Source organism: Pararge aegeria, chromosome 2 (assembly GCF_905163445.1).
Source record: "Pararge aegeria chromosome 2, ilParAegt1.1, whole genome shotgun sequence".
NCBI classification, from domain to species: Eukaryota; Metazoa; Arthropoda; class Insecta; order Lepidoptera; family Nymphalidae; genus Pararge; species Pararge aegeria.
This window is the reverse complement of record NC_053181.1, coordinates 1,236,813-1,255,141: the sequence shown is the minus strand read 5'-3', so window position 1 is coordinate 1,255,141 and position 18,329 is coordinate 1,236,813. Positions and strand designations below refer to the sequence as shown.

The following is an 18,329-nucleotide window of genomic DNA, read 5'->3' as shown; positions in this document are numbered from 1 at the left end:
AAGCCTCCCCCTTACAGGCCTTAGTCTCATAGTTATACTCCCTAGCTTCCCCTTATATCCCGAGAATCCCCCCTTACAGCTCCTAGCCTCGACCTTACACCCCCTAACTTTTCCTTACATCCCGAGCCTTCTTCTTTCATTCCGTGCCTCCCCCTTAGATTCCTAGCCTCCCCCTAACACCTTCTGGCTTTCTCCCTAGAGCCTCTAGCCTTCCATTTATACCTTTTGGTACTACCATTCACAATAACTAAAAATACTTCGATACTCACAGTAAAATAACACAAATGGCGCACTGAAAGTGCCGTAGACGCTTCTGGTAGCTCCTAGCCAGGCTGGATTCGAAGGCGTAGGTGGGCGGAACGAGCGGCGTGCGCTCCGAGCTCGTGGTGGGCCTCTGCATGTTGCGGCCCTGGACAAATAACACTTTAACAAATTTTAATATGCCATGATTATGTGGTGGTTTTCAATTTAGCCGACTAGATGGCGTCACAAATTTCTATATCGCGCTATCGAAGTTTTGACATTAAATGTGTTTTTCCTTTAAAAAATGAACGGTTGGACTACGATATCCGAGCACGAACGTCGTCGTCATATTAGCTCATTTGCATGATTTTTCATTCATCCAAGAAGCTGGCGTTATTATTTCTCCTCTACATTAAAATATTATATTTTTTATTCTCCTACAAGTTAGCCCTTGAATGCAATCTCATCGTGAGTGATAATGCAGTATAAGATGGTAGTTCGCCAACCTGTGAGTGATATGGCAGTTATACTGAACCCACATACCAGATCGGTAAATACGCAACATCGTACCGGACCGTTAAATCGCATGGCAGCCCGTGTTTGCCGGTAGGGTGCTAACTTTGGCCTTTGGCCCCTCACCAGACCCGGCCAGAGAAATTCATCATCGTATCACACATTATCGGCACACTACAGGGCACGGGTCTCCTCCCACAATGGGAACTAGTTAAGGCCCACCACGATGGCCAAGTGTGGATTGGTGGCCTCCACACACCTTTCAGAATATTATGGAGAACTCTCAGGCATGCAGGTTTGCCCACGTTGAAGCAAGTGATATTTTAGTTACCTTAAACGCATATAACTTAGTAAAGTAGGAGGTGCACGCTGGGCTGCATTCGAACCCGGCCTCCCGAAAGTGGAGTCGCGGTCCTACTGAGGTTCAGAAATTAGAATCAGAAATTATAAATTCCCTTATAGCCCCTGCCGAGGATCGAACACGGCTGTATTAGTTAAACGTGCTGACCACTGCACCAACGAGGCGGTTATCATGATCGATAAAGATTTACGTAGTTGCTTTATCGATATCATCACAAAACAATTACACGTAATCGTTAACACACTTGAGTGGTTAAATTTAATTGCTTTAATCGCACATAACTTAAGAAAGCAAATGATGAGGTGATTTAAAAAAAAATGGCTCCACACAAACTGGATGTACATACGTTACATTATATGATTAAAAAAATAAATAAATAAAAAAACTATTTTTAAATATATCATATATAAAAACGTTATGTTGATTTGTGTACGCTTCAAAAACTCAAAAAGTTCTGCACCGATCCAGCTGGAATTTTAGCATGATATATAATACGCATCAAGGATTGTTTTTATCCATTTTTCTCAACCATTCAATCACAATGTGCCACAGCGAAGCGTGGCAGGGTACAGCTAGTTGTATTATAAATGTAACATTATGTATTGTGCTGAATAATTTGAAACTGAAATTGATATTTGTTTGTGCCGGGACTCGGTCACCACGAAAGTGAAGCCGAGAGTGAGAAGTGAAGCCGAGAGTGAGACCCACTAATCACCGCTTTTTCTACGTGCTATCTCAGACTTTGCATAATATACTAAGAGTAACGTTAAATTTATATTTAGTATTCATCTAGTTATGATATTATTACAGCAATACCATTTTTTATACTAAGTTTTTAAAAATAGCACATTGTAACCGCAAACAGGCGACATATTATATCAGCGAACCCTGAAATGTAGCTACTAGCATTCGATATGGGTTGAATAGAGTACGAACGCATTAATTGGTTCAAGGAACTGATATTTAGGTCTATCCGCTGCTTGGCTTAATTGGAAGAAACCTTATAATCTCGTTACGCCCTCTTTCGTTTAGGTAGAGTTTAGTGTTCTGAACGTCGTTTTTTAATAACTAAAATTCTGCCTGTATAACCACCAACGCTGTACATCTTGTTAAACTTTGAAACCTCCCACTGCGTCATCTCAAAAGAACCTCAAAAATCACAAACGTACCTACCTACGTTAATTATTTATACGTGTAAATGATAATGTACATAATGTACCTCACATTATGTATAGTGTAGATAGTTTGTATCTGACAGTTATGTGTGAAACCGAAAACTTAATAATTATGGATTAAACCACTGCCACACTGTTTTTATCAAAATAAATCAGATACCTATCATCACATATAAAATTAAAATGATGGGACTCATGTAAGTTTATTAGGTCGCGTAGCGTTGGTTTTATATAAAGTTATAGGTTTTTCAAAGATTCACATATCTTTAAACTATTCCGTTAACTTATTACATTATTCCGTCATATTTCCGTTAAACATAAGTTAATAGAATATAATAGTAATATTAACGGAACAGTTTAACAAAAACTTTACCTACTTCGAAATAGTAAAAATACAAAAAGATATCAGTATAAAGTGTGTGCTCACTACTGGAGTGTTGTAATTTTTTTGATTTTAAGTTCTTTTTAATAAACGCATGTAATTCAGAAAGTCAACCATATTATAAGTCAGTTATCATACGTTTAATTGCAAATATTTACAGCTTTAGAGTTGTCTAACAGCGAGGAGGTTGATCAATCTTCTTAGACGATCTCTGGAGAATGTGTACCAATCATATCGTATACTGAAAAGTTCTTATATTTATAAATCTAACGCTTCACTTCATTCAAACCTACACGACCCCTTTCTCCTGGGGGAAAGGACAAAATGTTTATCTTCTCCTACAGTTATAACCACTTTCTGAGCGCACGGGTGAAAATAATATCAAAATAATATCAAGTAGGTACGTGTTATACTTAACAGGGGTAAACGTCGTCTTGACTCTGTTGTCTTGCTTTGGCAAATGGACAAGAACATTTTATACCTTATCAGTGGATATAATCGGGAGATTCAATTTGTAGCCCAAGGTGGAGCGTGCTCTAACCTATTCACTCTTGATTTGAAGGTAGGTACTCATAATGAAAGTTATAGGAATACGGAAGCCGGAAGCTCATTCCAGTGCGTATAACTAACAAGGAAGCAATATCTCTGATCTTTACGTTATGTTTGAAAAGTGGGGAGAGAACTACGGGTAGATCAAATAGTTCTTGCAGAGCACTCTTCGTAATATCTATTCTTTAGTAGGTATACCGATAAACAGACAACACTGTGACGATGCTCCAAACTTTAAAGTTTTTATTGGCTAGGTCACCGATAAGTATTACCAGAGTCGAGGAAGAGCCATAAATCGGAGCAGTATCTACTACATGTGCAGCCTTATGCCCAGAAGCGTAAAGATATGAGGCTATTCTTGGGGCCGTATGTAACAGGAGGCAGCTGAAGGTCCGGCCGGCCGTCCCGGCGATATGTTATACATATGTATGTTAATACTAGTTTATTATATATGTAAGTAATACTAGTTGAAATAAATAGTTTTATCATCACGGGTATTAATATAGCAGTAAAACGCTTTTTAATTCATTCCCAATGGACATATACTAAGTAAATTGAATGCCACACATAATAAACTGTTTCTACGGGATGCTACCCAAAGGCGGACGAAGTCGTGGGCAAGAGCTAGTTAGTGATAGCCTAGTGGTTAGGGCTTCGGACTCCCTTTCGGGGGTAATGAGTTCCTTCCAACGTTTCGAAGTTATGTGCGTTTTTCATTTAATATCACGTACCTACTCACACGGTGAAGTTAAACATACTGAAGAGGCCTGAGCGTTTGCCACTACGATCTCAAAAGAGTGAGAAGTATAACAAGCTGCCAGTGTGGAATCCTCCTCTCAGAATGAGGAGGTTTTAAAGGAGAGAGGTTTCTGAGAGGAGACCCGTGCCGTTGTCGGCGGATAGGTTATGGCTTGATTTTGATGACGATGAATCGAAAGAGAACGCAGCTGAACTGCAAAGGACAAAAACATGAAATTTGTAGCAGTATGGACACCCGGGATCGCCAGATTCTGAAATGGCGATCCCGGAAAACGCAACCTTGACAGCCCCAGCAAGGTTGTCTCTAAAACTCTAGTTGTGGTAGAGCTTTTTGTCACACAGCTCGGTCGCGGAATACTACCACCATGCTTATTTCTACCGCTAAGCAGAATTGTTATAATACTTTGTTCCGGTCTGAAGGGCGTGGTTGCCGGTGTTTTTACGGGCGCTTGAGGCAGGTTTATGGACACAGCACGGCTAGCATGGGCAGAAGACAATTTTCTCCCTCTCCCTCCCTCCCTCCCAGGATAAAAAATAATCTACTCCCACAGCTTTATCAACTCTCCGAGCAATATCGGACAAGTGAAAATAATACTCAAATAATATATGTGTAATAATAAACGGGGGTAAAAAGCAAAGTAAATAAACACAAAATAATAAATTATAAAGCCGGTTGCTTGGGCATTCAAAAGCCCCGCAAGCGGAGGGTGTTTTTTTTTTTATAAATTTTTAATAGTGTTTTTTGTTTTTGTAAGCATTGTTAAAAAAAAACAATAAATGATAGAAAAATAAAACGGGTGTAAACTTTACCGTGCTCTAGCAATGGGTAACGTTAATTATATCCCATGACAAGGGATATAATCGGGGATATAATTTTCGCTTGCTCGGTCCTTTATTATAACTATAAAAAACCTTGTGGAATTTTACACCCACTAAAGCTTAATGTATCATGAATTTCACAGAGTAACGCCTGATTCTCAATATCCCATAGTCGTAGCTGGTAGCACAAAGCTCAGAAATGCTACAGAACAAAATACCGCATTTATATCGGTCCACCTATTAGATTACTACGATAACAAAAATGTCCACAAACAGATACACGGACACACAAAACTGTTAAAGTGCACTTAATAAAGCCTTTTTCCGTCGTGTGTAAAAAAGTATGCAGAATTGTTGTCGTAAATTACCAAATAAGGACCCCGTATATACCATACGCTACCACAGGCCTTCTTCTAAAAAGCATAAGAGATTTAAAATAAAAGTTTTTCTTAATTAAAAAAAACAGACACTCACCTATTCGAAATTCAAATTTTATTATTTTCCCGCCGTACGTTATATTCGTTCAGAAATTTTTTCGTTCCCTATATTGAATCAACGTTACAATTAAAAAAACAGTTTTTTTCAACTTCAAATTTATTAATTAGCGCACCACACACATCACTCGCATTGGCTAGTCGAAATGCCCGCAGCCGGCTACCGGTGCGTCTCACGAACAACTGAAGTGCTAATCTTTAGTATTTTCTCGGCTTTACTTGAAAGTGAATTGATCCTCGTGAACTCGATACAATTATTGGTTTCAAATATCCTTTTTTGGAAGCCCTATGATTAAAAAGGCCTACTTAGTCGGCTTACCAGTAGATATTTGTTACGCTTCACTGAAGAAGTGTGATAGATATTTTTTCATTCCGCTATAAGTTTAATAGCAAGTATGTTTTTCTTTTTTTTTATTCTATATTAATTATTAAATATATATTGGTTCATATTATATTTATTAATCTTATTATGTATGATACATTTCTGAAAATTAGTTTCTAATAACTCGCATGTATGTTTTAATATTTTTGTACCACCTGCAGTCAGTTCTCATCTTTCTTTTTCCTTCATTCTAAGGTTCCCTGGCAGAGATTGCTAAGGCCTTTGTATTCTATTTTTTCCTTCATGTTTCTTTTTTTGTTTCTTTTATATAGGTACACTTCGTTGGTGTACAAATAAATATGTTATAATAATAATAAGTTACGTAGTAATGTAGTAGTAATCTGTGAAGTTTGCCTTTGATGCAATCATAGATGCCTGTTAGGGTTTAACATTTATCGCCTAATCGCACGCGACATCATACCGGAATGTCTATGTCGGTATAAACTATAACTACCCACCGTCGAAGCTTCCATAAAACCAGACCAGAGAAAAATTAAAAAATCAGTTAGTGGTTACAGTGCAGATCCGAATCCCGAATAAGCTAAATTAAATATTTACTATTGGTATAGTTAGTGATGGTAACTATGATCGAGGAATGCTAAATTATCGATAGAGTTGACCCACTGCGTTGCTGTAATGCTAGTTCGTGGGCCGTAAACGGTTAACCTGCAAAGTTATGATAGAGCTGAAAACATAGTCTCTCATGACTGGATTTTAACTTTTTGGACATGTGAATTTATTTCAAGATACGGCCTTATTTAATTTAGTAAGTATTTCGTTCTTTTAGCAAATAATAAAATTATCATCGCCTTAGTGTTAGTTTTATTTTAATTTACTATAAACTCTAACCATAGTCCATAGACTGGTTAACGACTGTAATCCCATGTTACTTATAATAATGGGCCGTTATCTTCGTGATCTCCAACGCAAGGGGTTGGACGACGCCAATCTTCTAGCTCTTGACTATTTCTGAAAACATCTTTATAGAAAACTCAATCATCATCATCATCTCTCTGGGTACAGGCCGCGTATAGGAGAGACGGTTTTAGAGCATAGACCCTCCACGCTGCTCCAATGCGGGTTGGTGGTTTTGACGACTATTGTCACAAGTTAGTGATAATAACCGGGACCGGGTAATAATAACGGGCGTCTGCAGTGCCAATATCCTGGTACTGAAAATTCTATAGCAGAAAAAAACACAAGGTACTATTTTTCACCTGCCCCGGGATTCGAACCTAAGACCTATAGTTGAACACGACAAACGCTACGTTTACAATAATTATTATTAATGGCATGACCGCGACCCGGGGATCGAACCTTGGACCTCGTAATCGTACAACTATAGTCAAGACGAACTAGGCAGTTTCTTATTTTAGGGTCTGACAAATAAACGTGGTACCAATATCAAAATAATTAAGCAGTGTTTTGTTCAACTTCAATTCAGAGCACCTTTCAAATGTCAGAGCGTGACAAACCACTGAATAAAAATTCTGAGCTTATTCCACGTTTATTTGAAATGCGTTAACGCCCTTCGAGTCGCAAAACAACTGATTTTGTCTTCTTTAGGCGCGTTATGTGAGTCAGTAAGTTCATGTTACATAATAACAATATATTACTTTGTCCAAATTATTTGTTATGTTTTTTTGTCTGCCTTCCACTACAAATCCTTTACCATATTTGCGTATCTACATGAATTGGATTTTTCATAAACCTAAAATATTTCAATCTCTACTATATATATATATAAGTCATTTCCGTAGGTATATCTTCATAGTCAAGTCATAGTAGTTGACTCGAACGAGTACGAAGTCACGAGGGACCGCTAGTTTAATATAAATATGCAGATAAATTGCTTCTTTTTAATTTTAGTCGTCAGTTACATATAAAAAATACTTTAGAATAATAATAATTATGATAAATAGTTTTTACTTTTTTTTTAGTTTTAAACTGAGGTCTGTAAAATGAATGCATTTTTCATCCGTGGCAGCTGTCATTTTGACGCAACTAGTTGTCAGTTGCTCTGACGTGTGTGGTGTGTTGACGTTTCTGATAGTGATTTTAGAAGATCCGTGATCAAGTTTTCCAGCATTTTGTGTAAAATTCTCACTTATTGTATTAAAAATGGCTACTGCGGCTGAATTACAGAAAAAAGTGCGTGAACTGGAAGCTAAACTAGCAGCCGCACTAGGAAATGCCGGTCCAGTTCGACAGAAAATCGACGTTATGTCGTCCGAAGTTGTGGACTCAAATCCGTACAGGTATACTAAAGACGATATCGCAACATATGTTACTTCAATTTCTGCGAATTGTATGACATTATGCGTTTTACTCAAACCTTTTCAGTCATGTAGGGAGAGAATATTTGTTGTCCAGACTTGAAATTTCGGGAAACTTTAAAAAAACATAAGTTAAGAATGGATAAAATTGTGGATGACTGCTACTGTAAAAATTTGGGAAATACCCTGAGCTCTATCAGGATCCCTTAATTGTAAACTACTAAATTTAACATTATAGGAAAGCTTCTGTAAGCTTGGCCGTCCTTGAATGGCTCCATGCCAGCATTAGATATTCTGGCCCTGCATATGCTAGCTATGCTGATGGTCGGCAGGGCAGGATAACTAAGACTTGTCATATAGTATAAATGTAACATGATATTCCTGTGACTGCTGCACACATAATTATTAATGTAGCACTAAGTAATCTTGATGCAAAAGGATGGCGTAGATTAGCAAGGGACAGAGCACACTGGAGAATTCAAGAGGATGTTTGATATGTTATGCAAAAACTTAGTGCCCTGGTGTTACAAATTATATGAGATTTTCTTTAGAAATAAGTATCTTTTTAATTAAATAATAGTTTAAGTAACTCTGTAGTGCATAAGCAACAAAAATTTTTGTCAGCGAATAAAGGCTTTTTTATTTTATATCATTTCTTGAAGCAGAAACTTGATACTTCAACTGTTTAATAAATTATAGCAAATTTTGAAACCAAGTACAAAAATGATTATCCTTACTTTATGGTTTGATGCTAATAATGTTATCTCTCTGTTTTAGCCGTCTGATGGCACTAAAAAGAATGGGCATAGTGGAGAATTATGAGAAGATCAGAGAACTGTCAGTAGCTGTGGTGGGAGTGGGAGGTGTGGGCAGCGTCACAGCTGAAATGCTAACTAGGTGTGGCATTGGGAAGGTAAAATATTCAGTAAAAATGTTACCAAATAAGCTGTTACAAATTAAAAAAAAATATATGTGATTTGTTTATTTATTTTGAGGTTGTGACAGCAAAAGAGTTTTGGTAACAATAATTTAGAAGAGTTTAATTTTTTTGTTCTTTATCATAATAGCATTGCTAATGAAGGTTTTACTTTCTAGATGCTTGGTAAAAATAAACAACATTAATTTTGTAACTTTTATTTGTAGTTTAAGTAATTTTAATATTTAGTAAATGTAAATGGATTACTTGGCCCAGGTTTGGTTTCCATATCAATCCAACAACTGCAAACCCTACCAGTGTGCTTCGGATGGACGTCAATGTTGAAATTCCCTCACTCCTTTGGTAGAGGGGGCCTGTGTCCAGCATGTCCAGCACGTAGCACTTTAATAGACTGAGGATTGCGATCATGTTAAATTTTATAGTTATACCATATAATTTTTATCAGAGTATTTTACCTACAGTGGCTATTAGACTTATTTCGGCATTGGCAGTATGAGGGCCATAGCTTACTGGTAAAGCGCTCAGGCCAGAAAGTTGCAAGTTCAAATACTGTTTGTTCCAAAATTTTTATACCCATTTTAAATTGTAACTTTTATATGCATTTAATGGTGTTAGTAATGTAATAAAAATAAATATTTTGTTCCAGCTTATCCTATTTGACTATGACAAGGTGGAGCTAGCCAATATGAACAGGCTATTCTTCCAGCCTCACCAGGCAGGTCTCAGTAAAGTGGATGCGGCAGCCTCCACTCTGCAAGCCATCAACCCAGATGTAGCCATAGACGCATATAACTATAACATCACCACCGTGGACAACTTCCAAAAATTTTGTGACACTATAAGGTTAGTTTACATAACTAGTTGTTCATTGTAAGATTGTATCTGCTAAAAATATTTTCTTTTTCCATATTTCTACATACACTCGTACTAGCTGATGCTGTTCTTCGTCCGCGTTTATTACGATTTATTACGGGTTACAAATTCCGGACATTTTTCATGTCACAATGAAAACCGAAATAATACTTCCCCGAAACCGAAAACTACTTAGTTTTTGAGTGAATCACTGCCATAGTTTTACCGAAAGAAATAAAATACAGCCCTAACATCACATGCTAAATAAAAATCATGTGGCTCCAGTTACTTTATTAGGTACGTGTCGCGTAGCGTTGGTACTATGCGCGTGTCGGTCTTTTATCTTCAATAGGGTTGTCATAAGTAAACACTTAGAATGTTTTGCAATTCGTTTGTATGGAAGAATTAATATGCTTTTTTTTTATTTAATATTATTACAGGGTGATTCCTTATGCATCCTTCAATATTATTCCGCAATTCTGTTACACGTACTAAATTTATGAAGTATTTAATAAATTATATACTCACATGAAACTGTCGACTGAGGGTATGGAGAAGAGTGTTTACATCGCAGGGATGTCACTGACACTTTTTTTGAAGATGATCCTTTTTATTTCTTTTAAACGAGGGTCTAGAAAAAGCTCGCTTGATTAGTTCTGACAACTTATTCCATAGCCGAAGTTTGGTTGGCACTTATCCATAAGATATCTTACTTTTTAGCACAGGCAGCTTGACTAGCAGCCCGGTGGACTTGGTCCTTAGCTGCGTGGACAACTTTGAAGCTCGCATGGCGATCAACACAGCCTGTAATGAGCTCAACCAACGCTGGTTTGAGTCGGGGGTCAGCGAGAATGCTGTGTCGGGACATATACAGTTCATAATACCCGGGGAGACAGCTTGTTTCGCGGTAAGTTGAGGTCTCTGAGTATTGCGCCATTGGTTGTCTTGAGAATTTTTAGTGTTCAAGGTGCGGTTTCGATTCCCACAACTGGAAAATGTTTGTGTGATGAACATAAATGTTTTTTTCAATGTCTGGGTGTTTATCTGTATATTCTAAGAATTTATGTACATTATTCATAAAACATATTCATCCGTCTTAGTACGAATAACACAAGCTACGCTTACTTTGGGGCTAGATGGCGATGTGTGTATTGTCGTAGTGTATTTATTATTATTTAATGTTATTAAATATTGTTTGTTGCAGTGTGCACCCCCATTAGTCGTCGCCTCCAAAATCGATGAGAAGACGTTGAAGCGGGAAGGCGTTTGCGCAGCCAGCTTGCCTACCACCATGGGGATCGTGGCTGGGTTTTTAGGTATGCAGACTTTTTTATCATTATCAACACATCTGTGGCACTCGGTTTCTTAGCAGGGTATGCATACAGCAGGAAAATTGGATAAGACGGCAAAAATCCTCCTTCTATACGATCTTAAATATAAATTTTAGGGTAGGTAGTGCTTTTGTGCATGTATGAAGTGCACGCCACTGCAACCCATTACCCAATACAGGGCACAGTTATTCTGTCACACTGAGAAAGAGAAGAGAAGTGCGGATTGGTAGATTAGACACTCCCTTGGGAACATTATGCAGAATTGTCAGGCATGCACGTTTCCTTACGATGTTTTCTCATATGTGACTTTTCAGAGTTGAAATGCCGGCCAGATATTGAACACGGTCCCTTCGAAAGAAAAGCCGAAGTCTTATCCATTAGGTAGACTTATCTTTTGTCTTATATGGTACTACCGACTTCGCATTACACGAAAACCTTAACTTTTTTTTTTTCAAATTTCTTTTATTTCAATTAGGACTTTTTATAACCACTTTTGAAACGTCAAGTATGTATGTTGGTAGTGACTCTACCACCGGTTCGAAAAGCAGATTCAACCGAGAAGAGCCGGCAAGTTACTCAGTAGTTTATCTTTTCCAACATCAACATTTACAATCATTTTTCTATAAAGAAACAAACTCTTTAACTTTATATATTAGTCTTAGATAAATTTTCTATATAACAAGTTTTCAAATAAAGGTAATTTTTAACCAGATTTTTGATGATAAATATCAATAATGGATGCATTTACACCAACTACTACTGAATAATAAATACAAAATATGTTTTTCATCTCAATATTTGCTCTAGTACAAGAAATAAATTATAAATTCGATCTTGCTATGCAGTGTTTTACATTGTAGCTCGGTACGGAACCCTTCGTTTGCAGGTCCAACTCTTATTTAGCCTGTTTTGTTTGTTTCAGTTCAAAACACATTGAAGCATTTGTTGAATTTCGGTAACGTCAGCCACTACCTGGGGTACAGCGCACTAACAGACTTCTTCCCTGCAATGACGTTGAGGGTGAGAGAACGTAACTATAACTTTCTATGACGGCCGATTAGTGCCGTGGGCAGCGACCCTGCTTTCTAAGTCCAAGGCCAGTGGTTCGATTGCCACAACTGGAAAATGTCTGTGTGATGAACATGAATGTTTTTCAGTGTCTGGGTGTTTATATGTATATTATAAATATGAATGAATGAATTATTACACTTTTATTGTACACCACAGAGAAAAATTACAGAGATACAAATACAACAGCACAATAAGGTAGAACGTACAAGTATTTGTATATCCTATTCATAAATATTTATCAGCTATCTTAGTACCCATAACACAGGCTACGCTTACTTTGGGGCTAGATGGCGATGTGTGTATTGTCGTAGTATATTTCCAATATATATCTAATTGATTTTCATTTTTTTTTAATTCTCAACAATGCTTGAAGAAAAAAAAACACTATTAAAAATTTATAAGAAAAAACATCCACCCTCCGCTTGCGGGGCTTTTAAATGCCCCAGCAACTGGTGGTCAGGGCTCCAGAGTGAGGAACCTCCTCACAATCGGACCGTTTCAAGGACTACTGCCTTCCTTAAGGCCTTCTGTATCCGACCCTTGATCCAACAACCAAGCGAAAGCTTCTTAAGATGTTGGTCGAAGCTTTTAGCGAGAAGACCATTGACTGAAACGTCGATTGGAACAATATCGGTCAACTCAACCTTCCACATGGCGGTAATCTCGTGAGCAAGGTCCAAGTATTTAGATGCTTTTTCCTTTTCAGCTTTCACCATATTATCGTCATGTAAATAAATAAATAAATAAATATACTACGACAATACACACATCGCCTTCTAGCCCCAAAGTAAGCGTAGCTTGTGTTATGGGTACCAAGACGACTGATGAATAGTTTTATGAATAATATACATAAATACTTAGAATATACGTATAAACACCCAGACACTGTAAAACATTCATGCTCATCACACAAACATTTTTCAGTAGTGGGAATCGAACCCACGGCCTTGGGCTCAAAAAGCAGGGTCGCTGCAAACTGCGCCAATCGGCCGTCAAATGTGGAATAGTAATGTCAACAATTATTGCACGGCGCACTAATCGATCGACTATGTAGTATATTTATTTTAATAGTATAGTATAGTATAGTATAGTATAGTAAAGTATAGTATAGTATAGTATAGTATTTCGTAGTAGTATAGTAATTTCGGAACCGACAGGATTTAAACCTGTGACACTCCGACAAACGCGGTCTTAGAGCTTTAACCAGTTCAGCTACGGCTCTCCTACCGTCGATCCCGATATTATTATATTATACGTTTTATGTCTTATAGCGACTGCAGCTGTAAAATTGATAATTCCTCCAAATGTAGGTAAAAACACTAATAAAAATTATAATATTAACCAACCTTTGAAAAATTATGAAGGTCAACACGCGAATTATAATTGGAAATTTGGATTGATAATTGGTTGGATTATCAACGGTCCAAATCTAAGTGAACCTAATCTACCACCGGTGGCGGAAGGAGTACTCTATGTCTAATATTATTGCAGCCAAATCCCCAATGCGACGATTCGTATTGCCGCCAGCGACAAGCGGAGTTCAGAGCGAAGCCCGTTGTGGAACTGGCCACGGAGGTCACCGAGGACTCGAGCCCCGTGCACGCAGACAACGAATACGGTCTGTTTTATCATATTTCTTCTGTGAATTTTATAAATTAAAAATGCATATAGAAATTTCGGAACCGACGGTAATTTGAAACTGCGACTCTCTGGCAATCGCGGCCTGAGCGCTTTAACCAATTAAGCTAGTCGCAGATAGCCGCTGGACCAAAACACAATACAATGGTATTTGGAACTCGCTATGAAAGACCAATGTCCACTACTGACGTCCATTAGTTGACACGATGATGATGAATATTGGATTAAAAAAAACTCCAAAAGAGTAAAAATGAAATAACCGTCGCATATTGTTAATATTATAACTTTTGTGAACTAGGAAAGTAAGGCAGGAATCCAAAAATGTGCATTTTGACGTACCTAAATTTTGCCTCATATAGTTGATGCGGCGGGAGTAGGCAAAGTTTAATAAGAATAAATTTATTTTTGATTTAAACTTTAATCGTGTTGAACTTTATTATAGTAATATTGTTTCTTTAAAATATAAATATAACCTAAAATAAACTATTTAAAACTAAATAAAATCTAAAACGTCCTTGAAACCACCGCAGCGAGGCACAGTTCCTAAGATGCTGGCAGCATTGCCACTATTGCCCGCTCTAGGATAACCGGTAGACTCGATAACCCTTTTCGATAAATCTTTGAAAAGGGCTCTTGCCTCCGGACCCCACGGTCCCAAAGTCTCTACTCCAAAAGGCACAAAAATGAAGCTGCTTGTTGCTTTTTGATTTATGTACGATTTTTGATTTATGTCCAAGTGTATTATGATTTATTATGACTATTTTAATTGTAATGTCATTTGACAGGTATAAGTTTAGTGGATGAAAACTCGCCAGAGGAAGAAACTCCTGACTTGAAACTCGTGGACGGTGTACAGGTATGTTGATTAAACTAAATTTAGTTTTTGGTAATATACAATGAAAATATATTTATATATATATTGTCGGTCACTTTTTTACACCTAATTTACTTAAATACGATTACGGATTTGGATAACAAATATAGTAATCAAATAAAATAATTATTTCGACCGACTATAAAACCTAGCATATAAAATTGTTAGTAAAATACAAAGTTCGACAATAGTAGACTCTACCTTGGTAATAACATAGCATCCTGTTCACGGGATTAAAAAAAAGAAAAAACAAACGCGGACGAAGTAGCTAGTAGATTGTACAAAAAATAATATTATTTGAGGTTATTTTTTGTTTGATCAGGTGGCATACAGCATTCCAGTTGACAACAGTACTCCGGAATCCAGCACGGGCGGTGCGGTCGCCGCGTCGGAACTGTCCCTCGAAGAACTGATGCAGCAGATGAAGTCCATGTGAACCATGGCGCTGTACGGTAAACGGTGCTCAAGCGGGGAACCATACAATTCTTAATAACTGGATACTAGAAATGTTGTGAACACGTCGCCTTGTCGCCGCAAACGAGACTCTTAGCACTCGACCGCAAAACATTTGTAACAGTTTACGACTCTATTGTAACTTTTAAACTACCTTGCTCTATTATGAAAATTTAGCTTAATTTGCTATACAGCAGACCAACCGGAGCATCCTCAGAAATGTTGTCAGCATCCTGAGGATGCTCCGGTTTTGAGCGAAACGCACCAAAATTATCTTCGGCAATGTAGGGTACATTGCTGTAATTTTGGTGTGTTCTGTATAGTAAAGGACTGAAGAAATTGTAAGTTACACCATACTGATTCACCTGCTTTTCGCGGATTATAGCAAATTAAGCTTAATTTTCATAATATATCAGGGAATTCTGCAAAGTAACGCCAGCTTCTATCCAATACCTTACTCTCTAAAACGACTAGTGTACGTCGTTGTGAAAAACAATAAAGAATGACTCCTATTATTTCCACTCCGAACTTTTAGTGGCACGGCCGCTGGGAGCCGTCCTTAGGCGACAAGTGTTTTCTACACTTAAAGTACTAAAGGGCATTTCTAGTGTTTTGGTTATTATGATTCCTATGGAACTCGCGTCACTAAAGTTGGAAGGGCGCAGTAGGTATTTAAATGCTTCTAAATTCTATGGTTGGTCCGTTGATAATGGTTTTATTAAAGATTATACAGGTTTAAATTCACCCACTTATAGTTTTCAAAGAGTTTCGTCAGATTCGGTAACATAATCAAATGAAATACAAAAAAGAAGCATGTTTATTTCTCCATACAAATTCAAAACATTCTAAGGGTTAACTTATGGCAACCCTATTGAAGACAAAAGTCCGACACGTGCATAGTACCTACGCTACGCGACGAGTACCTAATAAAGTCACATGATTTTAATTTTGTATGTGATGTTAGGGCTGTATTAAAGGTTATATAAGCGGTGTTGCGAAGTGTATTTAATTAATAGCTAAATTGCAAAACTATTTAACGACATAAATTTCTTAAGGCGGCATTTATCTATATATTTCATCGAATGGTAGTCAGTTTTCATTTTTACCTGAATTGATTTAAAAATAGAATGCCCGTTTTCACTAACGTGCACTTCAAACATGCACAAAAGCACTACCCTAAAATTGATATAATAACTCTTGTAGGAGGAGGATTTTTACCATTTTATGTAATTATCCTGCTGTATGCATACCCTAAGAAGTGCACGCCACTGCTTATTAAGTAATGCCCAATCAAAGAAGATTCCTAGGCATACAGTAACCTTTCACCAATCGATTTTCACTAGACAACTTATATAACTTACTTGTCTATGGTTCTTGCCACAAGGTGTTTTATTTTGTGTTTTTATTATCATATTTTTCCTATAGACTTCAGTTACTCCTAAAACAATCCAAATTTATATTTTTTCATCTGTCAAGTGTCCCCTTACGAGTCCCCTTAATTATACGATCCGCCGATTCAGTGTTGTAACTTTAAACGGCGCCTAACGTCTTTAGAAGTTAGAAGAGTTCGTGAAACGACTTTTGTCTCTAAGAGTGACGTAAATCACTAGGCATCCGATTAAGGCGTTTCCTAGATTTAGTGAAAACGGGCATAAGATGTGTTATATATTGCGGTAGATGGAGCAGTCAAAAAGACCCGTCCAGTAGATTTTAAGTTTATTAACGAAAAAGACAAAAATACTGAACATTCTAATTACTTTCTTTTTTCTTGGGGATTATTGCAAATTATGTTTGCCATAAAATTCTTTAATTTCCATAGATAAACATAATATGGACACCTTTAAATTTAAACTAACTAGCTCTTAGTCCTATTTAAGTTTTGTGAGGTCTCGAGAACTCTCCAGAGATTAAGGATGGATGTCCGACTAACTACGACATATCATTTGCAATTTGGATAGTAGTAGATTATGCATCTAGTTTGGTTACGTTGCATTTTACAGTCAAGGCTGTATTAGGCTAAGTTAAGACAGCAGATAGTAACAAGTAATGAACCATACGAGTTTCATAGAACGATTTTCATCACACTTGCGAGGTAAGATAGGATAAACTTTTGAACATGTTCTAAGAACCCTTTTTTGCTGTAGTTATGTAGGTTGCTCTCTACATTTTGGTTGAAACTGATTATTCACTCGCGTTTCCCGGACTGGTTATTAATTCCCGACGGAGTAAAATCTACTATTGCTCTCTTTCCAATTTAAACTGGACGTTTAAAATTATTAACAATAGATTAAAAAGCGCGACGGTTTTTATTTCGGGCGCCAAAGTAAATCGATATACAGCAAGCTTCGTTCGCTGAATATTTTCGCATTTGAAACATAACTAGTTATGAATTATGAATAATTTGTTGATTTAATCGTTCATTTATGATTATAATTGAGAAGGTAAAAATATTTGTTGGGGATATTGATAGAAGCATAATTAAAGCCTACTACTTTTAGCCGGATAAAACCTATTTGTTGGTTAAAAAAAAACTGTATTACCCGGCTAAATTAAAAATGGTCCATCTTCCTATATTTAACTTGAAGTGAGGTATAAAATAAACTTTAAATTGCAATTTTAAATAAAACACACGTGTCTATCTTGGATTATGAGCCTTATATCCATGCAATAAGGTTCACGTTACGAGCTAGTGTGATGAAAAAACTTTTATAATACATATATACTTTTATCATATCGACTTGACATATAGTTGTCGTTTTATTTTTTGTTGTTTATAGGCTTAGTACATTTTAGATTAAGATTGGATAACGCATAATGTTTGCAGGAAAAATATAAAAAATTGTAGTACCATTATAAATAAAATGTGCTTTTATATCGTTTAATTTTGGCTGTTCACATATCCTGAATTAGATTGACAGTTCACAAAGTAGTGTCATAATTTACAACAGGAAACCTTAGCTGATACCTGTGTTCACACATTTTGTATGTGTGCGTAGCATGCAGAACTTGCTTTTAGACATCTGGTTCAATGGTTCAGGATGTGTGTGTGACAGAATCAGCACTATTAAGTGATAATAAATGCGTTCTTGTGTTGTGACATTCTTATAAGCTTTCGTATGAGTGAAAAGTATATAAGTTTAATTAGAATTTTAGATTTTAAACAGTAGTGAGTGATATTCACCATAATTATATAAATAAACTTTGTTTGGTGCAACGTCAC

General features: G+C 36.8%; 2 protein-coding genes across 2 annotated transcripts in view; one reads left to right on the top strand and one right to left on the bottom strand.

Annotated features, from left to right (window-relative positions):
* Positions 1 to 5,391, bottom strand: part of LOC120635132 (peroxidase) — a 28,434-nt gene extending 23,043 nt beyond the window's left edge. Inside the window, exons 1-2 of the mRNA XM_039906067.1 lie at positions 5,276 to 5,391; positions 270 to 409 (exon numbers count right to left, since the gene is read on the bottom strand). Coding sequence (XP_039762001.1) covers positions 270 to 400 — 131 coding nt within the window. The 5' untranslated portion in view covers positions 401 to 409; positions 5,276 to 5,391. The remainder of the gene's footprint in view (positions 1 to 269; positions 410 to 5,275) is intronic.
* A 2,330-nt stretch (positions 5,392 to 7,721) lies between these two features.
* LOC120629482 (ubiquitin-like modifier-activating enzyme 5) lies at positions 7,722 to 16,314 on the top strand. Its single transcript, XM_039898426.1, has 9 exons — positions 7,722 to 7,935; positions 8,731 to 8,866; positions 9,537 to 9,733; positions 10,463 to 10,649; positions 10,947 to 11,058; positions 11,996 to 12,093; positions 13,636 to 13,762; positions 14,568 to 14,638; positions 14,979 to 16,314. The coding sequence occupies exons 1-9, from the start codon at positions 7,799 to 7,801 to the stop codon at positions 15,090 to 15,092; spliced, it is 1,179 nt and encodes a 392-aa protein (XP_039754360.1). The 5' UTR covers positions 7,722 to 7,798; the 3' UTR covers positions 15,093 to 16,314.
* Positions 16,315 to 18,329: the final 2,015 nt, after the last annotated feature.